A 24,782-nucleotide genomic window follows, 5' to 3' on the forward strand; every position below is an offset into this window, starting at 1 on the left:
CATGTTGTCCAGGAGCTTTCCTAATAATTGGAGTGAATCAAAACTCTAAAAACTTATTAAGATATTTTGTTACTTTGTTTTATTTTAGTCCCAGTTGCAATCATCAGTGGGAATTGTTCCCACACAAGCAATTGCAACAGGCCCCACAGCAGATCCTGAAAAGCGCAAACTGATACAGCAGCAGCTGGTTCTACTGCTTCACGCCCACAAATGCCAGAGACGAGAGCAAGCGAATGGAGAGGTGCGGGCCTGCTCTCTCCCTCACTGTCGAACCATGAAAAATGTTTTGAACCACATGACGCATTGTCAGGCCGGGAAAGCCTGCCAAGGTAAGTGCCCTTTTCTAAACCTAGTGGCTGTTGTTAGGGTGTAATTTCCCTTTGTTATTTTCAGCAGCTTTGGTGGTTTGGAAGCCCGCATGGCAAAGATGCTGGCCTCCTTTTGGTGTGACCCAGAATATGTTGTTCCCACAGCTTCCACATCTGACAGTCAGCTGTCCCTGAAAAGTTCACCTGCTGAGGAGGCAGGTTGATTCAGTGTTCTGATGCTTTGAGCTGATCCTGCATGAGACTGTGCCCTGAGTTTGTTTTTTCTTCTTCCTTTCACAAAAGACTTCTCTGTCACTTCTTGAGTACTCCTTGTTAATGTCTATGTTATGGTTGTCTGTTGCAGTAAATACACACAGGCAGGCATACAACTTTCCCTGCACCCACAGCATCCGTCTTGTGGTTGTTTCATGGATTCAGGCTATCAGTTGCCCACTGCCTTGCTCCTCTGCCCTCTGTCTTGATGAGGCTGCTCTGATGATATCCAAGTCATCATCTGTAAGGAGGGGGGAAGTCAGCCACATGCATCTTGTGCTCTCCTTTTTTTTTTCTCTTAAGTTTCTATTATATATTACCATGCACCCCAGTTTCACTGAAGGACTTGTTTCCTGTTAACAGCCGTGCTTTCTTGTACTCTTTCTTCTCTTGCTTCATAAACCTTCGGGGAAATAGCTCCCTGATCTCCCTCTATCCCGTGGTGCCATTGTGAATCAATGGAATAATCCTGATCATGATGGAAACACAGAACAGTGGAAGGTTAGACTTCAGAACATGAAGACTGGAAATTTTTAGGGTCAATTACTATCTCTGAGCACTTTACAAAGTCCCCTGGATTCCTTTCAGAATTTCTACAGACTTCTCATTGGCTTCTCTGTGTTTCTTCAGTGGTAGTTCTTAGCTGTTTTCATCCTTAAATATAATTTAATGTTTTTATTTTTAGTAGTGATGTAGAACTCTATTCTGCCTTTCATTGTAGGTGCTCAGTATCTCAGAGGATGGTAGCTTTTGTTCTGTTTTGTGGGCAGAACCTTAATCACCCATCATTCATAACATTGCTTCTATGGGAAGTTTTTGGCTGGAATTACTGACAGTCAGCTTACAAACTTTTGGACAGCCTGTTTGTAAGTTAAGGACTGCCTGTACTGTATTATGGTTACACTTGTTACCATTTTTTTTAATGGAATCTGGCATTATAATTTAGGTGTAATTGAAGTGTGACGATTTGGATAGAAAAATAACATCTCGTTGTTTTTCTGGTCATAGTTGCCCATTGTGCATCTTCACGACAAATCATCTCTCATTGGAAGAACTGCACACGACATGACTGTCCTGTTTGCCTCCCTTTGAAAAATGCCAGTGACAAGCGAAACCAACAAAGTAAGTGAGCACGGGGGCAGAGAAGCTTGGAGATAAGAATAGAAACTGTTCTTAAGAGAATGCTGAGAGTAGGTAGGTAGTGGGCAAGGGTCACCAGCACATCCTGCTGGGTGAGATAGGTGCAGCTGAGCTCAGAGGGTAGATGGGCTTCCAGTGAACTTTGTGGATAGCCATGGCCACGCCCTTGAAGGAGTGCAAAACAATAAAGTCACTTCCATCAGATACTGTCAGGAAGATTTGGTATTTTCTGACAAATACTTAGCATGAAGATTTGAATGTCAGGTCACCTACAGTGACAGTGACATAGGGGCAATAGAGGGGCACCTTTTTGGTGAAGATCCTTTTAGGTTATATCAGTGTTAAGAGCCTGGTAAAGGTTTGCTTATGTAGTTCCCATATCAGCTGGTATAACAATTTATTGAGCTTTTAGACTGGGAATCTCAGCCTCATGTTTGACACATCCTGCTCATCCCCATCATTTGGTTGTCTTCCGAATCATCTGTGTAGTCCTCGGTGTGACCAGTTCTTTACTGCATGTGGCCCCTGGATCCCTGCTCTTTTTAGACATCAGAGCATTAGGAAGTTTTAAGACTTTTTGCTTTCATTTCAGAAGCTAAATTGTAGTCTTTGGATATGTTCCCCATTTGGACATCTAGGAAGTGCACTTGGGTCCATGTCATCCTCTAGTTGGAGGCATGCCCTCCTCTAGTGATCTTTCAGGATGGTACAGTCTTTCTCATCTTTGACCATCTCTACTCCTCCCTGATGTTCTAAGTGTTCTTCACTTAGAATATCTTCTTGAATATCTTCACAGGTCCCCTTCTGCCTGGTGAACATGCGCTGCTTTCTTTTGGGCTGGCTATTAAGAGTGCCATGGAGTGGGGTGCCATTGCTGGCTGTTTGATCTCCTCTTATGAATCCAACTTTACTTCCTATAAGCTGACTCACACTGCACAGGATGCTTCATTGAAAAAAGCAGGGGAGGGTTGGGGCATTATCTTCTCCTACTGAGGCACCACTATTAAGTTTCTTTGAATCAGTTAAATTGTTCTTGGGGATGGGGTGCATGTGTGTTTGAGTGTGGGCACTTGCCACAGCTTGTGATGCAGGTCATAGAACAGCCTTGAATGTTGATCCTCACCTTTCAGTTTGTTTTGAAACAAGGTCTCTGTGGTTTGTTTGTGCTATACAGGCTAGGTGGCCTGTGACCTTCTAGGGAATTCTTCTTATTCCACTTCCCATTTGCCTTAGGAGTATTGGGATTCCATTGGTGCTACCATACAAGTCTTTACATGGGCTCTCGGGATTTGGATGCAGGTCCTCACACTGAGCCATCTTCTTAACCCCTGAATTTTTAATACACAATTTTCTTGAACATCTCTTATATACAATGAAGTTCTAGGACACTGGGTCTTAACCTAAATATTTGGGATAACATGTAGTGAAATAAAGTCTGGTTTTCCTTCAGCTTATTGTAAGCCCCTCCCCCCAATGGTAGAGGTGAAATTTCTTATACTTTAGGGTGCTGGGGGGGGGTAAGACTCTTGGTGTATCAACAAATGTATTGTTGAGTTTATACTTCTATGATATTAATTCCATGAATAATGAACTAGGATTTCATTCTTAACTTTTAATTTAGGGGTGTGACTTGTATGGGATCTCTTAAGCTTAATATGTACATACTAGTATGAAACCTTTGATTTTTCTCTCTTAAGAAATACTTAGTGGTTTTTATTCAAGAGGGAGAGAAAAGTAAAGTGTGGTTTGGTTTTCTTAACATCTTATAACTGTCTAAGTGTGAAAATTGATTCAGTGCATGCTTTCTCAAGTGGTAAACCACAGTGTTTTTGCTAGTCATAACATGAGGTGTTGCCCGGGATTGATGATAAAAAGTCACAGGGAGACTTGAGATTTTCTCTGCACAAAGTTTTGGTATTTTTTAATGTATGGTGGGATAAAAGTACTTTGTAAAAAATTAAATGTTGTTTAAATTTTTAATTATTGTATGTTTGTGTGCCCATGTGTCTGCAGGTGCTTTTGCTTATATGTGAGCCTTCAGAGACCAGAGGTCATCTGGTGTCTTCCTGTAATCACTCTACCTTTGTTTGTTTGTTTGTTTGTTTTGAGATAGTCTTTCATGAACCTGGATCTCATGGTTTTGGCTAAATTGATTATCCAGTGAGCCCCTGGAATCTGTCTTTCTTTGCCTCTTCAGCACCAGGGCACATGGCTCCATCACAGCTGGCTTTTTTTAATGTCAGTGTTGATTGAGCAGTAAGCACTTTTACTGAGCCATTTCTCTAGCCAAAGTGCTTCTTAAATTACATTTCAAATTTGAGTGTGGTCTCTTGGCTCTATACCCAACCCTTTAGTAGCTTCACGTTGAGTTCTAGTTCACTGAAATATATACATTAGTACTCTGGAAGCTGAGGCAGGAGGATTATGAATTCTGGGCCATCTTAGACTATATGGACTACGTCCCCTCAGAAAAATAAACACAACAACAACAAAAACAAACCACCATTGTTGAGTTTAATTCAGTTTCATTCTTAACTTTTAGTTTAGGGTGGTAACTTTTCTGGGATTTTTCTGTTTACTGCTCTGTCATATTTTTAAAAACTGGTAATGGTCTCTCATAAAGGACCAAGTGTAGGCAAGAAGTACTCTGTGCAGTCCTTATGGGGAGAATCAGATTATGTTTAGACTACTTCATAGAGAAAAGTGGTGCTCATGAAACCCAGGATCAACCCAGGGATATGGCTCAGTGGTTAAGAGCACTGGCTGCTCTTCCAGAAGATCCAGGTTTAATCCCCAGCACCCCCCACATGGCAGTTTACAACTGTCTGTAATTCCAGTTCCAGGGTATCTGACTCCCTCATACAGACATACATGCAGGCAAAAACACCAATACACATAAAATTAAAAAAAAAAAATGTAATTACATCTTAGATGGCAGCCAGCCATCTAAGTAGATAGCCAGTCTGGGAATAAAGCTGACTGGGTGTGGTGGCTTGAATAACAATGGCTCTCATAGGCTCACGTATTTGAATGCTTAGTCAGCAGAGATTAGCAGTATTTGAAAGGATTAGGCGATGTGGCTTTGTTGGGGTAGGTATGGCCTTATTGGAGGAAGTATATGTCCCTGGAGTAGGCTTTGAGGTTTGGAGCCAGACTCAGTATCTTTTCCTGCTGCCTGTCTGATCTGTATGTGGAACTCTTAGCTAGTTGTGCATGTGTGCTACCTCCCTGCCATGAGGATAATGGACTCAACATTTGAAACTGTAAGCAAACCTCCAATTAAACGGTTTCCTTTTTGGGAGTTACTATGGTCATGGTGTCTCTTCACAATAGAACAGTGACTTAAACACTGGGCTTAGAGATACCTGTGCCAGCAGCTCAGGTGGGCTGTGCAAGTTTCTAAAGACCATAGGGCTGTTCCGAGGCTCACTCTGTGGAGTTACCATAAGGTATGCCAAAGCTCTACCTTCTGAACACATGTCTGACAGATACTGACCAGTGCCCTATCCTTGGTTGACACACTTTTCCATACTCTCAAACTGCTGTGATTTATGTCTCTACTGACAGAATCTTGAAGAATTACCCTAAGTCACTAACATGATGTTGCTTGAAATGAAACCCATATTGTTTGTTGTTTTGGGGCCTGTTTGATTTTCCTGTTTATATAAACTATAATGATGAGTTAGCTGCCTATCAGAAATAGTTGTTCAGTTATTAGAGTTTTTCAATCATCAGTCCTGGCTTTGACTCTAGTAGATTCTGTGTGACATGTGCTCTCAAGTCCCTATGTTGGAACCAACAAGTCTCTTGTTACTCACATTTGACCCATCTAGGCTTCTTGTATTAGAGTCTGTATTTTTAACAAATTTTCCAGTACTTGGTGTATGCATTAAAATCTTGAATCTGGCTGCTTGGGATGCCTGCAAGGGCCAGGTCTGTGTCAGAGCTATAGGGAAGGATAGAGATGTTCTCCAAGAAAGACCCTGGCTTCTCTACCTGAACCTACAGGGATTTAGACCTGTGCTTCAGGACAGCCCCAGACTTGGACTGAACCACTGAACAACAATCGAAGTGACTATGACAGCAGTCCTCTAGCTTGTTGTTCCAGTGCCCTCATTACCTTGGGCATTACTTCCTGGGATAGTGGCTCTTTGTCCCTTTTCTAGGCACATATTGAACTGCTTGAAACACTTTGTTGTTGTTGTTACACTGACTTGAAGGCAGCCCTTTCATATAGCACCTCCTGGTTCTGCCTGACCAGGCTGTCAGTTCCACTGTAGTCTCCAGATGCCTCTAACACACTGGGATGGATTGGGTTGGAAAGATAGAGCCTGGATGGCTTTACAGAGGGAGAGAGCTGTGAGCTCACTATCCTAGCCTTGCCCTCTTGTGTCTCTTGGCTTCTGAGGAAAGCCACCTTTGAGAACTTAGGCATTCTAGTCTTCCTATTTATTATTGTGTCCTGTATTGTGAACAGGGAGAGACTGATGAGGTGGTTGGTTCCTTCCACTGGGCAGAGATATGTACAGAACTGAAAGAACCTGGCACTGGCTTTTTCTGTAGTAATGTAAGAATGAGTAGAGTATCTTGCATTGTCATCTGTCTTGCACTACTCTGATAGGGTTTGACATTTAATTTGTGTCAGTTTTTATTGAATTTCCAAATTGAGCCCATATTTATTATTAGAGCATGAAGTTTGTTAGTTAATTGAATGTTTTAAGTTAGCAACACATACTTCACAGGGGAAAGACTGCCTTATCCCTATCAAATATCGATGGTTGAGGTTTACACAGAACCCACAATAAACTTGTCCTTTTGTTTTTTTCCTTCTTTTTTTTTTTTTTTTTTGTCCTTTTGTTAATCTATGACTTCCTGCTTTAGCTACAGTAAAAAGGAGTAGTAAGGCAGAGAACAAATTGAGCATGCATTAGAATAGGCAAAGACATGCCAAATACCATGTCTCTTGCCTGTAATCTCAGCACTCAGGCAACTGAAGCAGGAGGATTGCCATGAACTCCAGGCCACCCTGGCTACATAGTGAGTTATAGACCAGCCAGAGCTCCTTAGTGAAACTCAGTCATCATCATCCCCAAACCAAACAAACAAACCTAAACACCAATAACCAAAAAAAAAAAAAAAAAAAAAAACCCACAAAGATGTGTCTGGGTTCAGGTACACCACCTGATAAACTAGGATAGTTAAAGCCAACATATTGGAACTCCTCAGGGTGTAATATGACATCTAAGGGATGGTGACGTGTGTATCACAGCATTAAATTTTAGAAGGAAAAAGACCAAGTAGTTCGTCGTCAATAACATGTTCAGTTGTTGTATATAGAAGGCTCTTTGTCAGGGATGCAAGTAGGTGAGCATTGCTCCCTGTAATGTTCTTCATTCTTGTTCATCCTCAAAATGCTCAGAGTGCGGAGCAAGGAGCAGATGGCTGCAAATCCCCTGCCCTGCATACTGTAACAGTTCACATGGCCTCACGTGGCAGTAGAAGAGTAAACTCTACCACTCAGCCCTTTTAGTACACCGAGCCTGAGGGCTGGAGTAGGTGAAGAGTAGACCGAGCCTTACAGAGTCAGTCCCAACTTTCAGCAATGATTAGGAAGGATGAGGTGAACAAGATTTTCTCTGATTCAAGTCTCAAGCTGTGGTTTGGTGTGTGTTGGGGGATTATTAGAGCTCTCTTGTTTTTCCCATCAAGTCTAAGCTCATGGAGTACATAGACTATGCGCTAACCACTGTATCAGGAAGCCTTCTAGGGTGTAGTACGAATGCTGGAACTATGATATAAGATATACAGACCCAGTGGGCCCCATGGGAATTTAGAGAAGGATATGGAACACTGGTTGCCACTTTGATATGACTCTGCTGTCAGTTCATACCCCCTAGATGTTAGTGCTGTTCATACAGTAGCACTGTTTGGATCCCCTGTTGAGTTGTTTTTCAGTGTCAAGTTTGTTGTTTGTAGTTTCTTTTTTCTTGGTTCTGGATTGTTGAAAGTGTCAGGTTCCAAATGTGTCCGTGTTTTCTGCTAGGCATATTCTGTTTCAAAATTATAATATTTATATTTAGGAAACATGTTTTCAACATAAACAGAAAATAGAGTAGCCATATCAATAGCACCCATGAGAGGCTCCGGTGAATGAGACTATTTACCCCATATGTGGTTCTAGGTTTAGGAATGGTGTTTATTCTAGGGTGGGCATTTTGTCTAAATAGATGATGACATTTTGGGTTATGCAGATGAAAGTATATAGTAGGACAAAGTCATTAAAGCACAGCCATTGCATCTTCACCTAGAAAGAAAGGCAATGTACACACACTGTTTCTTCAGATCCTGGATACTTCACTCACTGTTTGTTCTTTCTTATGTCTAAGGTGAGAGGAAAGTAATCTGTTCTGGGTTGGGGATGAACACTTGAGTAATGTATGTGAGAAGATACGAGAGGAGAGAGAGGTGGGGAGGGTGAAGAAAGGAAAAAGAGAAGGAGAATAAAAATACTAGAGAAGCCTGTAAATTTGATCATACACAGAAACACTGGGTGATTATTTTCTTTTTCTCTGTAATAACTGAAAAATTACCATGCTAATTGAAGAAATATGATGGGTACATGACTTATAGTTTCAGGGACTATTAAATATTTAATATACTTTTAAAGGTATTATACTTGACAATTTCAAATACAGTCTTGTCAAGGTGTACCTTGGGAAATGTATTTTATAATGATGAGATGTTTGCTGTGTTTAATTGTATCTAATGAGTGTTAATGAATTTGAGATCTGACTGTCCTTATTGGAAAAGTTAATAGTATGGAATGGGTAATTACCAATTTTTTTTTTACACATTTCAGTTTAATTAAATTGCTCTGATAAGCATTTCAGTTGTATATTATACTCACATAGATGTGAGTTGTAATATTACTAGTTGAAAGAAATGCTTTGTGAATGTTTCATATGTCATAAAACATCAACTTTATAAGCTTAATATATAATGCATGTCTTTATGATTTTATACTTCTTACATGATCTAATCTTTGTACAAGTTTAAAAGAAAGTACTTCTTAAATATTATAATAAATAGTGTGACAGAAAACCTATGCAATAGAAAATTCACCAAATGTATGGATTGTGTGAATGGGTATCTGGGTTAGACTTGAAATGACCCAAGAAATGAGCATTACAAGTTAGGTCATTTCATCTGAAGTCCTTTAGGATGAGTTCCTTACGTAGGTAGTGGTTTTTCCTTCTAATTTCCCAGGGTGGGACAGCTGTTCTGCATACTTCTTCTGGGCTTGGGTCATGGTAGCTGATAGCTACATGAGTCACATCTAGGTCCTGAATATCAGGGATACTGAGGTGGCACCTAGATAAATTAAAGCTCATGTGGAATCTTAAAGCCCCATTCCATCTGTTAATTTTAGCCAGATCTATCAGTAAATCAAGTGTAGTACAACCTAGCATGGTGCTCTGCTAGACAAGTGTTCTATGTGAAGGTCTTTTTTGAAAGGCTTGCTGCTAATGCAGTCATTACACAAGTGAGTTTAGAGATAGGTCATTTTGTAATTTAGAAGATCACATCATAGATTTATTGAATAAAAATTGGCCAACCAGGTTTCATCTTTGCTATTGCTCTCAGTTTACAGAGGTGAGCACCAAGAGATAGGTGGGGACACCAGCTTGTAGGAAGGCCCCTTCCATCACTTGAGAGGTAGCTGTTGAGCCATGCAGAATGATGTACTTTGCCTTGTCATACATTTGGCACTCCTTGTAAATAAATGAATCTTTAGGTGTCTCTAGATTTTAATATATACTAATTTTTCCTAAGTGGTCTCTTCAATTTTATGTTCTGTTTCTTTTAAACATAGACGGTGGATTTACTTTAGATTTTTGTTCCTTAACTCTTGATAGACAAAATAGATGAACTCAGCTTTAAAGCTTTGCCTACATTCCTAGTCTTTGAAAGACATATTTGCCTCACGTTATTTACAGTTCATTTGTGGGCCATCTCCCTTTTACTTACTGTCTTTGCTTGTGTGTCTGTCTGTTTGTTGTTCTAGCCATCCTGGGATCTCCAGCTAGTGGAATTCAAAACACAATTGGTTCTGTTGGTGCAGGGCAACAGAATGCCACTTCTTTAAGTAACCCAAATCCTATAGACCCCAGTTCCATGCAGCGGGCCTATGCTGCTCTAGGACTCCCCTACATGAACCAGCCCCAGACACAGCTGCAGCCTCAGGTTCCTGGCCAGCAACCAGCGCAGCCTCCAGCCCACCAGCAGATGAGGACTCTCAATGCCCTAGGTAAGTCAAGGAGGAGTGCTCAAGAACTAACTTTCTCCCAGATCCAGTGTAAAGATGACAATGCTTGCTGGAATCCAAGGCTGGCTTCGGTTTATGTTTTGACTTCAGATTCATTGCTTTGGATTAATGACCTTCCAGAGAAAACCTGAGGTGTATGTTTGCAGGGAAGATGCTACAAGATTGTTTTTACTTCATTTTCAACCAATGCAATGATTTGCTCTGTGTGTATCACTTTGTCTTGACAGTTTATTAAAGGTCATCCTTGTGGCTCAGAATGGAGACTCTAACCTGGGAAGACTACACCATTTATTTGTGGAGGGACTGTGGAGGGTTCCACCATGTCTTTTTGTTTGTGGGGCTCCCATCATTGAAAGATACATTGTAGAATCAGGCTAGAAGCAGTCATCTGTTGCTGGGTAGAACAGTATTTCCTCTGGTCACCCTAGCCCATCGTCTGCCAGCTTTACACATTTGTTTATAATCACCATAATTTTTGTTACTCCCTGGTTTTTTGTTTTGTTTTGTTTGTTTGTTTGTTTTTTCGAAACAGGGTTTCTCTGTGGCTTGGAGGCTGTCCTGGAACTAGCTCTTATAGACCAGGCTGGTCTAGAATTCAGAGAGATCCACTTGCCTCTGCTTGGACTAAAGGCGTGCACCACCACTGCCAGGCTGGTTTAGTTTTTTGAACATTTTTTCCCTCTGTTCTTTTAACCACACGTGTTCACAGTGTGGGTAGTGCTATCAATGAAATTGTGATTGGTGGCACTAGTGAGTCATTTAAGGGACAGGGATGTAGCTCAGTGGTAGAGCACTTGTTTTTTAGTGTGCATGAAGCCCTAAGTTTGATATCCAGCACTGCTGAGAGAGAGAAAGGGGGCGGGGCAGAGACAGACCAATTAAAATCACCTCTGTGTTACTTTTGGAAAACACCTAAATGGTTATCGATTAATAATGGCTGGGAGAATGGGTTGAAACCCTAATACCCAAATTCTATCTACTCTCCTTCTGTTTTATGGTAAAATTTGAGAAATCCTATTAATCTTTCTCAGTTGCATCTTTTTCTTTAATATGAAGATTATAGGCAATCTAATTTTCCCATAAACTTAGTTTACTTTCTGACATGTAAGAACAACCCCAATACATAGGTATGTTCCAGAAAGGTCAGTGTAGTTGTTGAGAGTTTGATATTAATGAAACAGAAAAGTTGGAGACTGCACATGATCAGTGATCATTTTCTCTGTAGCATATGCAGTTAGGACACTAGCCAACCTCCAGACACATTTTATTTAGGCTGTAGAGTAAAAATGGGAAAAATTGACAGTGGAATTTGTTGAAGTTAGTCAACAATTGAAAATTGTAGCTTCCAGAGTCCTACTAAATCTTGGTATCCTTCATCTGAGTTCTTTATGTAGTCACTTGGTTAGCCATTATAGGAACTTGGAAGTGTGTATAGTGTAGGGATTGATTTCATTTTTCTTTGTCTTTAAAGGAAACAACCCCATGAGTATTCCAGCAGGTGGAATAACAACAGATCAGCAGCCACCAAACTTGATTTCAGAATCAGCTCTTCCAACATCCTTGGGGGCCACCAAGTAAGACTAAAGATTCAAATAGATCGTTTCTGAAGAACAAGTGGGTATAAGAATGGGTGGGAATTATACAAAACTCCACATGTGGCAGAGAATGAATGGGAATGCATGCTATTTTTTCTTTTCTCATATTTTTAAAGAGACAGGAAAGAGCGGGAGGGAGGGGAGAAAGAGTCCCACAAGGGGGTGTTGGATTCCATGGAACTAGAGTGACCAGCTGTTGCGAGCCATTGATGTGGATATCTGATCCTCTGAAGGAGAAACAAGTACTCTTAACAGCAGAGCTGTCTGTCTAGCCTCTCTTTCTTTTTAAATGATAAATGTAAAACAGAACCAACTAAACAGATTGAATTCTGGTTGATATACATTACTTGTTTCTCTTAAACATTTTAAGTCACATATTGTTGAAGAAGGTTGAGTGTATTTGATTGATTCACTTGAGTAGCTGGATGAAGTGTTCTTATTTCCCTCTCTAGTCCACTAATGAATGATGGCTCGAACTCTGGTAACATTGGAAGCCTCAGCACGATACCTACTGCAGCACCTCCTTCCAGCACCGGTGTTCGAAAAAGCTGGCATGAACATGTGACTCAGGACCTGAGGAGCCATCTAGTGCATAAACTGTACGTTACCCTCATCAGTCAGATTCACATTTTGTGGCTGAGGCATTGTTGAATCTTTATGGGTGCATAGATGTTTGGTTTTGTTTTTTCCTTTGCATGTTGAATCCCAGTTTATAGCTCTTAGCTGCAAAGGGTCCATGCTTGTTTCAGAAACCAATCCCCACTGTAGAGAGTCCTAGGAAGGCTGAGTTTCCCAGACTCTGGGCCCTATTGTATGTTGGCATCAGACAGTTAGAGACGTGACCGGAAGCCTACCTATCCTCTTTGCTTTTGAGTTCACGTGTGTTCAGTTACTTAGGACTAGTTATAGAGTTCCCTAAAACTTGGGGGAAATTTGGCTCTGGTGAATATGTATGGTATGACCACATAGTTATTTTACATACAGAAAGTAATGTTTCAAACTACCTCTCCTAAGTTGAAGTGAATCAACTATAGATTCTTCCTTATTTTGATCTGTTTACAATGAACAGTTTCAAAATAGAGATTTGGAATCATACTTTTCATAAAATGATATAACACATTTGTGATTATTATGTAGGTTAAAGGTTGGTATTGTTTCCATTGTTCATGCACAAGGCAAAGAGAGTTCTGCTGTGACCACTTTGAAAGTAGGTTGATCTAGTATATTGTCCTTTCAGTGTCCAAGCCATCTTCCCAACTCCTGATCCTGCAGCTCTGAAGGATCGCCGAATGGAGAACCTGGTCGCCTATGCTAAGAAAGTAGAGGGGGACATGTATGAGTCTGCTAACAGCAGGGTAGGTTGTCAAGCAATTGTTGAGCCTATAGGTGGGAAATGATATTTGTCTAGTTCTTTACCCATAATTAGGAGAATCTGTGTGATATAGGAGACTCCTTACCTTGAGACTTTGAACAGACATGTCCCAGTAAGGATGAGATTCCTGTACAGCCCTTTTGTGAATGAAGCACAAATATCATAGGAGGACAGAGGATGCATTAGATAAAGTGTATGTACCCTTGGGTCATCTCTTTTCACCGTGGGTATTCTTTAGGATTCTTCTATTATATTATTGCCAGTATCAGTGAATACCCAAGAAAAAGCTCATTTGTGCAGAAAAAATAAACAACTGTATTTAGCACCTTCGACTGGTCGTATCTAGTAAAGTCACTAGTTCAGTAAAGTGGAAATTAAAGGGTATGCTGACATCACTAGGAATTTGGGGTGGTGATTCTTTGGTTTATTAAATGTGTCGAACCTTTGTTAATGTACTTAAAATGTGCTTAGCGGTATAGTGCCTTCTTAGGCCCTGAGTTTGATCCCCAGCAGCAAAATGTGAATGTGTGAATAAATGAATGAATAAAAAGAGTTCATTCATTGCTAGTTAGAACATAAAAATAAATGACTGGTTCTTAGATTTTTCAGTTCCTTAATATTGAATATTATTGCTTTTTTAGGATGAGTACTACCATTTATTAGCAGAGAAAATCTATAAAATACAAAAAGAACTAGAAGAAAAACGGAGGTCACGTTTACATAAGCAAGGCATCTTGGGTAACCAGCCAGCTTTGCCAGCTCCTGGGGCTCAGCCCCCTGTGATTCCACCAACTCAGTCTGTGAGACCTCCAAGTAAGGACTGTATTTCTTTTTACCAGCTCTTAGCCTGCCTGCTTAGTTTTCCTTCTGTCTTTGGGGTATATGTCTAAGAATGTACAATTGTGTTCTCCAAAAGTCTGTGCTTTGGAAGCTTTCTGTATGGCAGTGTCCTGTGAGGACATTGAGCCTCCCTCATAGGAAGATTTCTTTTTGTTTTCTTCATTTTTGGTTGTTTGAGACAGGTTTGCTCTATAGAGCACTGACTGTCCTAGAACTCACTCTGTAGACCAGGCTGGCTTTGAATTTAGAGATCTACCTACCTCTGCCTCTCAAGTGCTGGTATTAAAAGGTGTGTGCTACCACTGCTTGGTATAGGAAGGCCTCTTAAAGGCTTTGCTGCTAAGTTATTGGGTTTTTTTAACTTGTTTATAACTCCCACCCCCCTTTCAATTAATTAATTTTTTCTCCCTTGTAGATGGGCCACTGCCTCTGCCAGTGAATCGAATGCAGGTTTCTCAAGGTATTTATTGTCAGCCGTGTTTTACTTTAACTTTCAATGTTAGCAAATTATCCCCCATTTTCCCTTTTGTTTTTTTTTTTTTTTTTTTTTTTTTTTTTTTTTTTTTTTTTTTTGCACTTTCCATTCTTTTCTGATAAGAACATAGTCCACTAAATAATTCCACTAAATAATGTTAGCCTGTTTTTTAAAATTTGGAAATTAGAGGAGCTTTTTCCAAAGAGGTCAGAAATAGGATTTTGGACTAGCAACACCCCCCCCCCCAGAAAACAAAAACAAACAGGGGAGACATTATTAGGAGATTATAAAAAGAGCCATATTTTAGGAAGGAAAAGGCCTTTCTGAATATTCAGCCTGAGAGTCTGTAACCCAGTTGGTTTCAAGTACTTGGGGACTCAGAAGGTACAGTGCTGCTTCAGGCCATCAGGATTGAAGTTGCTGAGTAATTATCAACCACAGGAGGCTGTGTGCATAGCTCCATGCCTGGCTGGAGTAGTGATAGCTGTCTAAACCATTAATCGCTCAATTCAAGATTCTGTGGTCATTTGGAGTAGATAAGGCTTCAGGGCTAGGGGGTATTTGTACGCTCTTTAGATCTTGACATACTGAGACTTGAATATCAGGGTATTGCTCCAAGTTGTGAAATAAAGTGGGGACATTATCCAGATGGTAAAGTAAGGCATTGCAGTTTGAGAGGGACAGGTAAGTGATTTGAAGTTGTAACAGTGTTATTGAACACTGAAACAGACACTGAATAAACTTGCCAAGAACTTGTTTGGATGTATTAGATTTGAGGGGTAGAGGAAGTCAAGTGGTTAAGAAAATTGAGCCATAGCAGTGTAGCTAAATGCTTATGGGTACATGGACATTGATCTAGATAGGGAGCCACAGTTGAGCTGGGATCTGACAAGATAACTAGTTAGCTACAGATGGTAAGAGACATTCTCTGGGTCAGTACTTGCCAGACTTTCTTGCTGGCAATATCAGTACCTAAGAATGTGGGTTTCTTTCAATGCTGTTTCTCAGTATCTGCACAAAATTGTCATGGAGAGGAGACTTTTATGTTATAAGCTCCCTGGAAAGTCCACTTGGGCCTTATTGGAATTTGGCCATTTGAAGGTGGCAGTTTTGGACAGTCACTGAAAGTATAAGAAGATCCTCTTGTGAATATAGCAATGGTGAGGCAAGGTCTCTCAAAAACTTTAAAGAATTCTTTTATATTACAGTGTTGGATAGAAGAACAACTTGATTTTTTTAGAGCCCACAATTTGCTTAGTTTATAGAAAGTTACTATGAACTAGTCCCTGTAATCTGAAAGATACTTCCCAACAGAGCCTTTGTTATTGGTGTGTTTCAGCAAACAAGTGGAGGCTGAGGGTAGCCTTTGGGCACTTACTACTGAAGCTACTTGCAAAATTGAGATGCTCATTTGAGTCTTAGCACAGATTCTAACAATAGTATCTACGTAGCCAAGACGCTTGGAAGCCTGGAATAATGTGAGCTAATTGCTGCTAGGGTTGTTAAGTGGGGGTGCACTCAGGTAGTCTTAGGAAATATCTCCTGTGTAGATGGGGCAACCTCATTCCTTCACAAGGCCTCCTTGTCTGCTTCCATGCTTTACACACATTAGTTTGGTTTGTTCCAACCTGTCCTCATGTCATCATCTATTCCCTAGCTCTCCCGACCTTCCCACCCACTGCTCCCATCAGATATGGGAAGGCTATTACCATCTGCTCTGATTTGCTTATAGGTTCCTTTCTATTGTCTGTTACCCATGTGTTCTGTCTTAGAATTTATTTGAGTGTATTTTTTTTCTTGTCTATGCTTTCATTAATGAACTGTCATAACTGTTTGCAGGGATGAATTCATTTAACCCAATGTCCCTTGGAAATGTCCAGTTGCCACAAGCTCCAATGGGACCTCGTGCAGCCTCCCCCATGAACCACTCTGTCCAGATGAACAGCATGGCCTCAGTTCCAGGTGTAAGTGCTTCTCCTTGCTCAATACAGTGTTCTCTGAGCAGGGATCTTCCACGGTCATCTGAGAATTCTAGGGTGCTTATTGCTTTCAATTTGAGCTATGTTTTATTTCCTTTGTTTCTCTTAAACAAGCAAACAAAACTGTTGCTATAATGAGGATTGATGTCAAGGGTGGAACAGGAAACCAACAGCTCATATTGTCAGTGTCTGTTGACTTGAGTTTGCCCTCCTGAAATAGCCTTCAACTGACTAAAGGCATGATTGAATTCTAAATGAATATCTAAATGAATATCATGCTATTGATTGCCATTCAGAGGACAATTCAATGACTTACTCAAGAGAGTGCTTAAGAAAGTGTAGAAAAGTGCCTAGATGCCAGGCGTTGGTGGCACACGCCTTTAATCCCAGCACTCGGGAGGCAGAGGCAGGCGGATCTCTGTGAGTTTGAGGCCAGCCTGGTCTCCAGAGTAAGTGCCAGGATAGGCTTCAAAGCTACACAGAGAAACCCTGTGGGGGGGGTGGGGTGGGGGGAGGAAGAAAGAAAAGTGCCTAGAAATGGAGGAGTCCTTACCAAGTGCTGACCATTAAGACCAAAGTGTACTATGTGTGTCAGGCTTTGGGTTTCCATTGCATTGTATATCTATCTTGAAGACTCTAGCCTATTGCTTCTGTACTGTAGCACCTCTGATTCTTGTCTTATAGATGGCCATTTCTCCTTCCCGGATGCCTCAGCCTCCAAACATGATGAGCACCCATGCCAACAACATGATGGCTCAGGCACCCACTCAGAACCAGTTTCTGCCACAGAACCAGTTCCCATCAACCAGTGGGGCAATGAGTGTGAACAGTGTCAGTATGGGGCAGCCAGCAGCCCAGACAGGCGTTTCACAGGTACATTTGGCCTAGACAACTAGTATTTGTGTAGCTCCATCCTCTCTGACAAGATTCTGTCTTATTTTATAGAAGTTAGAGTTTTAGAATATATATCTCTTCATTGTTCTCCACTTTGTCCTGTAATTTTTAATTCTTCTGTTCCTTCTAGGAAAACCTTTTTTTTTTAATTATTCATATAGCTTCACATGTCAATCTCTTCTCCCCTCCCCCGCAACACCCCACTAGCCCCCCACCCTTTTCAGTGGTCTTAAGTTACAAGTAGTTGTGACAAAACATGAAGTCAGTAAGCTAAGTAAACGTGAATATTGTAGCCAGATATTATAGTTGTACAACTCCAAGTATGAGAAGCAGTTTAGTGTGAGTGAACTTTTACATGGTATGGTGTATAGTATAAATGTTTACTTTGTGAATTTGTACAAATGTAGCATCCCTATGAAACTAGCAGAAGTAATTAAGAAACTGATTAAAATTTCTTCAAGTCTCTTATGTTTTTAATTGGGTAAAGTAGTTCTAACATACTTTGTTTCTTTTAGGGCCAGGTGCCTGGTGGTGCTCTTCCTAATCCTTTGAACATGCTGGCACCCCAGGCCAGCCAGCTGCCCTGCCCACCAGTGACACAATCACCGTTGCACCCAACTCCTCCTCCTGCTTCCACAGCTGCTGGCATGCCCTCTCTCCAACATCCAACACCACCTGGGATGACACCTCCCCAGCCAGCAGCTCCCACTCAGCCATCTACTCCTGTGTCATCCGGGCAGACCCCTACCCCAACTCCTGGCTCAGTGCCCAGTGCTGCCCAAACACAGAGTACCCCTACGGTCCAAGCAGCAGCACAGGCCCAGGTGACTCCACAGCCTCAAACCCCAGTGCAGCCACCATCTGTGGCTACCCCCCAGTCATCACAGCAGCAACCAACACCTGTGCACACTCAGCCTCCTGGCACACCGGTGAGCCTCTTTCAGTCTGTCATTATCAAGCCAAACTCTTAAAGCTACCTTCTCATAAGAATGTTCTGTCAGGCACTTGGAACAGAGAGGCAGGCAATCTTTGTAAGCATGAGGTTAGCCAGAGCTACAAAGTAAGACCTTTTCTTTAAAGAAAAAGGAGGGAAGGACAGAGACAGAGACAGAGAAACCAGAACTCTCTCAGGATGCTGTAACATTTTGCCTTAATGCTAAAATGTATGTGTGTGTCCCCTAATGGAACTGCAAGGAGCTATTTTGTTTCTCCTATTGTCCCTAAAGGCATGCCTTACAATTACCCTTGGTTAAAGTAGTTTACAGAAATTAATAGTCATTGATATATCACAACATAGATAGAACTCTTATACTGTATGTGCAACAATTATTTTCCCTATTTTCTGTCCTAGATTAATATTGTCCAGGTTTTAATAGTTTTTGTTCTTAGTGTTGTAGTTTTGGTAAAATGCTACGCTCCAAACTATAGGTCCGCCAACCTGGTTAATCAGCCTTCTTTCAGATAGGAAACTTTTCTTATTCATAATGAAACAGCAGAGCGAGTCTTGTACCTTCTGTGGCACTAAACAGCCCATTCCTCTATGTAGGTGGCATTGGAAGGATGGGAGATGTGTCCTGTGTCATCCCAGGCCTACTGGCCAGTGCCTAGCCAAGTGCCTTTCTAGAAATACAGAAATCTTAGTATTGTTTTCTTAAGTCTAACTTATAGATCCCCTCCTCCCAGATTTGCATTAATTTCATTCTTACTCATGATATTTGTAGAATGACAAAATCAATGACAGTTCCAAAGATGGCATTATTATTTTGCCTTCTCATGCTTATTCTGACTGTGCATTTTATCTCTAAATAAGTTATGTTTCCTGTTTTCGAATCAGGGCCTTGCAAACACTAGGCAAGCACTCTGCCACTGACTGCACCCTATATCCTCAAAAAACATTTCTTGTAAAAGATTTGTTAATCTTTTTATCTCCTTTATTAGTTTATGTAGTACTTCATTGGGTAAAGTCTGTTCCATGGCCATGGAGTGTTTGAATACCCCACCACCATCACTGTTCTGCATTAACACAGGCTTGTTGGATATTCTGCTTCACATAGGCCATTACTTCCCAGTCTCTTAATAACTGTTTAGGTGTTTATAGTTTGCCTTTCTCCATAAGCCTGAATGCTAGTGAAGGGAAGTAATGGTAAAATAATCCAATAGAAAGCCAAGAGAGAATAATTTCATGTTAGAATTTAGAAAACTGTTCTTTTAGCTCTGGTTTTTTTGGTTAGGAGTAAACTGTGTTTCTGGAAGTGACTTCCTCAGAGCTCCTTCTGGGAGCTTCTGTCATTTAGTGTTTCTACTAGGTGCTGAGGTTGTACAGAGAAATACAGAAGGGCAGGAGCTGAAGGCCATCGATGTTACCTGCTTTACAGCGAACAATGATTATGATCTCTTTGCAGCTCTCTCAGGCAGCAGCCAGCATTGATAATAGGGTCCCCACTCCCTCCTCTGTGACCAGTGCTGAAACCGGTTCCCAGCAGCCAGGACCTGAGGTACCCATGCTGGAAATGAAGACAGAAGTTCAGACAGATGATGCTGAGCCTGATCCTGGTGAATCCAAGGGGGAACCTCGGTCTGAGGTAGATGTTGTTCCCTAGGTGGCAGTACATGGCTTGTATGTGCTAGCTTCACCTACATATCCTGGATGTTCATCTTTGAATTTTCTAGAAATCTTTTTGTTGATATTCTTCATTCATTTCTAGTTCTTCACAGAAAGGGTGATATATTCATTTACTAACTGATGGCAGAAGTTGAAATCAGGGGCCAAGAGCTGCATCCAGCCTTTGAATTTGTGGTTTTGTTTGGCCTGCTCTGCTTGTTATTTCAAAAATCAGAAAGTTGCAAATAAAACCTTAGATACCTGATACCTCTCAAAAGATGAGCAACTCTGTCATCAGTACACTTACACTCCTTTATGTCTTGCCAGTGTCTTACCTAATGTGCAATGTTGTGTCCCTCGGGTAGGACGTTTTCTTTCCAGTTAGTCCAAGTATCATATCCTACTATTTCAGAGTGTAGGATTTTCATCTTTGTTTCAATTTTCTAAGATTCTTTTACTTCCGAACTAGATGTATCAATGTTTTACTGAGCCATGTAAACATACTTTTATTTTGGAAAAGTTTTTAATTAGAACTGTGATTGCAACCCGTGCTGTATTTTGTTCCTTTCCCTATTGGGGGACTGAGGGGGGGAATAGTACATGTACCTTTAACTAAGGGAACACTTAGCAAGCCTGTGTGTGCAAAGAGACTTTAAGAGTAAAGCTCAACTAGGTTGTAAGTCTGACATTTATCTGTCTTTTGTGACTCTGTTTTTCTCAAGATGATGGAAGAGGATTTACAAGGGTCTTCCCAAGTAAAAGAAGAAACAGACACAGCAGAGCAGAAGTCAGAACCAATGGAAGTAGAAGAAAAGAAACCCGAAGTAAAAGTGGAAACTAAAGAGGAAGAGGAAAGCAGTGCTAATGGCACAGCCTCACAGTCAACATCCCCTTCCCAGCCACGCAAAAAAAGTAGGTCACATTTTCTGTAACGGAGGGAATGTGTTGTGCTTCCACACCAAAGACTGAAAGCTGAGACAGGAAAATGATTACAAATTCCACTTTGTGTTCCTTGTTTGCCATTTTCTAAGTTTTACTTTTGAGAATGGAGACAGCAGGGGCTGCTGAGGTTCAGTTGTAAGGGAGTTTTCTGGGCTTGAGTAAAAGGCTGGGTGTGGCTGTACCTGTGCATCTGTAACCCAAGCACTGTAGGTGGCAGAGACAGGAAGGGCTTGCCTGCCACCAGCTAACTACAGGTTCAGTATAAGACTTATTAAAGGAATGAGGCAGGATACCAGTTGTCCTCCTGGCCTACATGAATGCATTCAGAAGTGTGCACACTGCACACACTCAAGGACATATATATATATGGAAATGAGAACAACAGACTGTTGCTGAGTGATCAGCCATGAGTTGTCTCAGGTATAAAGAACTGATAAGCCAGGCAGTGGTGGCCCACGCTTTTAGTCCCAGCACTAGGGAGGCAGTGGCAGGCAGATCTGGTTTGAGACCAGCCTTGTCTACAAGAACTAGTTCCAGGACAGCCTCCAAAGCCTCAGAGAAACCCTGTCCTGAAAAAACAAAAAAACAAACCAAAAACCAACCAACAAACAAAAACCTGATGAACAGTGATCACTGTCAGCATGTTTGTGCTATCACTACATGTGTGTGTGAACTAGAGATTTCTGCTGATGTAGGGAGTATAGCTGCTGTGACATGGCGTGGAGTGGGAATATGAAGTTTCAGATGTTCCAGGTTAGCTCAGGACAAGTAAAAATTAGGTGTGCTCCATTTAAGATGTGTCCACAGTAAGAAGCAATAGGGTGTTGGAAGATTGTCAAGTGACCCTTGGTTAACCTGGTGACCTGGACATTGGAAGTTAACAGCATCAGGTGACAGGCACATTTGAGAAAGAGTGTAGAGAATGTTGGTGGCTGAGGCAGTAAAGATCCAAAGTAGGAAAAACCTTCTTTTATAATTTAGGGTTCCAGAGGGTTTTTGATTATTTGGACTAGATCTCCCAAATTAGGAAGTAGAGCATATCCTGTCAAGCATGCCTTTTAGTATTTCAATCTTCATATATCCTAAGGTCTCTGTTAAAAATAATCTCTTCAAAGGCAGCAGCAGATTTTATACAAATAAATGAACATGGCTGTGTGGCAATAAAAGCTTCCTTTTTTGAGACTAAAACTTGAATTTTATTTGCTTTTCATATGTCTGGTCATTAAAAAAGGTAAAGATCATTTTGAGACCTTGACTAATAGAAAGTAGAAATTTTGATCATAATTTATCATTCCCTTATCTTTTGGAATGAAAAAGCTTTTAATGAAATGTTTTCTTATAAAGAATTATTTAAGGGGCTTTGGAGATTGCACATGCAACAGGCATTGGGACAAGAGTTCAGTACTCCCAGACTCCACAGAAGCTGTGCTAGCTTACTTATGATTCTAGTGCTCAGGAAATAGAAGAGACAAGGGGTTTCCTGGAACATGCTAGCTGGCTAGACTAGCCTTTCCTACAAGCTCTGCGTAAAGAGATCCTAATGTGATGAATAAGGTGAAGAACAATCAAGAAATCAGCTTTGGTCCTCCACATGCACACACATACACACACAACACCTGAAACAAACACATGAAACACCATATTTCTCTAGGATACCGGATATAGTTAGGCATTGTGGCACAAGCCCATAATCCTGGCATTTGCAGAGACTGGCAGTAGAATAATGAGTTCAAAGCCAACCTGGGCTATGTAGTCAATTCTAACCTATGCATACTGAGTCCCTGTCTCAGAAGATAAAAACACATACCCAAAAAAAAAAAAAAAAAACCAACCAGATGCTCCTTTGTAACTGTTTTATAAGCAGAAGAATGAAGTTAGCAGAAATAAAGCAAGAATGTTCATTTATTTACAAGGCTACTAGGAATATGTCTGTATGCTTGAGTGGATCTTTGTGTTGCTGAGTCCTGGAGATGTTATAATAGGGAGTCTTCTCTGCTCATCTAGACCCTGAGCCAGTACTACAAGGGCCAGAGTAGTCAGGTGTCCTGCAGAAAAGGCAGTGTCTGTCACAAGGTGCTCAGGAGACCTGATGTTTCCCTGCTCTAGCGGGGATAAATTATGGTGAACCTTGGTGCATCTGTTGACATGCTTAAAGTAAGGATGTTAAGTTGAATTTCTTTCTTAACCTTTAAACTTTCATGTGAAAAAATAAACAGGTAAAATCCAAGTTAGACCCCCTAACAGAAGTGACAGCAGATATATGCCATGGCACAACTGTTACTTTATCTCACTATGCTTGGTTGGTATAGCCTGGCTTGGAACCAACCTTAAAATTCACAGAGATCCATTTGCTCTCCCATCCCCCCTCCCTCCCACACACACCCGAAAACAAATGCTAGTATTAAAGGCATTTGACACCACAGACAGTAAAATACAAAAAAAGACCCACAAAGTTTGGATCATTTGTAACACCAGTCATCAGATCTGTTTTGATACACTTTTGTCTGTTCAGGTTTCTTTGTGGAAGAAAAGCCAAGGGTTATGACACACTGACCTCCACCCTAAGGATTAGAGTAGGATTTCTTATTTTCTTCTTAAGACTGGCCTGTCTTGAAAGTATTTGACAGCCATTTTATTTATTTACTTTTAGTTTTTTGTTGTTTGTTTGTTTGGTTTTTTGGGGGGCTGGCTACTTCCTTTGAGACAGGGTCTGGCTCCATAGCCCAAGCTGGCCTGGAACTCAAAGCAGTCAGTCCTCTTGCCCTGGAATTAAAGGCACAATGGCAATAAACAGAATAGGTAGTAGGAATTGTGATGGCTAAGAGGTGAGGGCAGTGGGCACTGACAAATGTTGGAGAAACACTATGGAACTTTTAGAAATTTACTGTTTTTGTAGTTATTTTTTACATTTGTATATGAGGGTGCAACAGATAGTTTATTTCAAGTGAGTTGAATTTAACTAAGCCAAGGATAGAAAAGCATCACCAGAGAATTCATAAAAGGCCCCTGCAATGAAATGGCTTTATTTACTGCCCAGTTTCATCAGGGTAGCAGAATTGAAAATTAACAGCAATATTTGAAGATTGGGAATTTTTATTAAAACAAACTCCTACATGCTGTATTTTGTCTCATGGTCTGAGTGTCATATTTAAAGGCCACTTTACTATGTTCAGAAACCCCAACTTGGACCTCTAGTTCAAGGGTTCTTACTATGGTGAATGTTGGAAAGAATTGTGGCTGGGAAGTAGAAGCTACTGGACTTGTAGCTTGGATGTGATATTAGATGTGTCTGAGCACCCATTATGTAATTTCTCTTCCTGATGTTTTCTCCCTCTAGTCTTTAAACCCGAGGAGCTACGCCAGGCACTTATGCCAACTCTAGAAGCACTCTACAGACAGGACCCAGAGTCTTTACCTTTTCGGCAACCTGTAGATCCCCAGCTCCTAGGAATCCCAGTAAGTTAATATGAAAGATGGGTTATAACTTTGGGTATCTGTTGTTTCATCTCTTAAAATCGGTTATTACCTTGCTTTGAGGATTTCCGCTAATATAAAAATTGTGTCTGTCAGCAGTTATTGGTGGAACAGAAGCATTTGGTGCTCAGCCCACTTGCTTTAGCACAGAGCCCCTTTATATTTGAGGCTTTGTGTACAAGTGTATGTAAAATTGGCTTAAAAAATTAAAATGCCAGCCAGGCGTTGGTGGCGCACACCTTTAATCCCAGCACTCGTGAGGCAGAGGCAGGTGGATCTCTCTGAGTTCGAGACCAGCCTTGTCTACAAGAGCTAGTTCCAGGACAGCCTCCAAAGCCACAGAGAAACCCTGTCTCGAAAAAGCAAAAAAAAAAAAAAAAATTTAAAAATTTAAATGCCCATTTGATATCCCTGAGAGACTTGGAAAGGCCATATCTTTTGAGGTTGGTGTTTGTGTTAATCATTAAATTGCATGTTGTTTATATAAACCAAAGGGAATCTGTAGAAGTATACATTTTCTGATGAATTTATTCACCAGTTTTATTCAGTAAATTAAAATCCT

General features: G+C 40.9%; 1 protein-coding gene across 1 annotated transcript in view; it reads left to right on the top strand.

The window, feature by feature from the left end:
• Window positions 1–24,782, top strand: part of LOC100770451 (histone lysine acetyltransferase CREBBP) — a 127,546-nt gene that overhangs the window by 75,409 nt on the left and 27,355 nt on the right. Inside the window, exons 4-17 of the mRNA XM_027424024.2 lie at window positions 89–329; window positions 1,590–1,703; window positions 9,787–10,029; window positions 11,519–11,621; window positions 12,095–12,241; window positions 12,880–12,997; window positions 13,656–13,827; window positions 14,270–14,314; window positions 16,169–16,293; window positions 16,993–17,181; window positions 17,718–18,131; window positions 19,605–19,784; window positions 20,527–20,716; window positions 24,084–24,202. Coding sequence (XP_027279825.1) covers window positions 89–329; window positions 1,590–1,703; window positions 9,787–10,029; window positions 11,519–11,621; window positions 12,095–12,241; window positions 12,880–12,997; window positions 13,656–13,827; window positions 14,270–14,314; window positions 16,169–16,293; window positions 16,993–17,181; window positions 17,718–18,131; window positions 19,605–19,784; window positions 20,527–20,716; window positions 24,084–24,202 — 2,400 coding nt within the window. The remainder of the gene's footprint in view (window positions 1–88; window positions 330–1,589; window positions 1,704–9,786; window positions 10,030–11,518; window positions 11,622–12,094; window positions 12,242–12,879; window positions 12,998–13,655; window positions 13,828–14,269; window positions 14,315–16,168; window positions 16,294–16,992; window positions 17,182–17,717; window positions 18,132–19,604; window positions 19,785–20,526; window positions 20,717–24,083; window positions 24,203–24,782) is intronic.

The sequence above is a fragment of the Cricetulus griseus genome, chromosome 7 (genome assembly GCF_003668045.3).
Source record: "Cricetulus griseus strain 17A/GY chromosome 7, alternate assembly CriGri-PICRH-1.0, whole genome shotgun sequence".
Classification (NCBI taxonomy): Eukaryota; Metazoa; Chordata; class Mammalia; order Rodentia; family Cricetidae; genus Cricetulus; species Cricetulus griseus.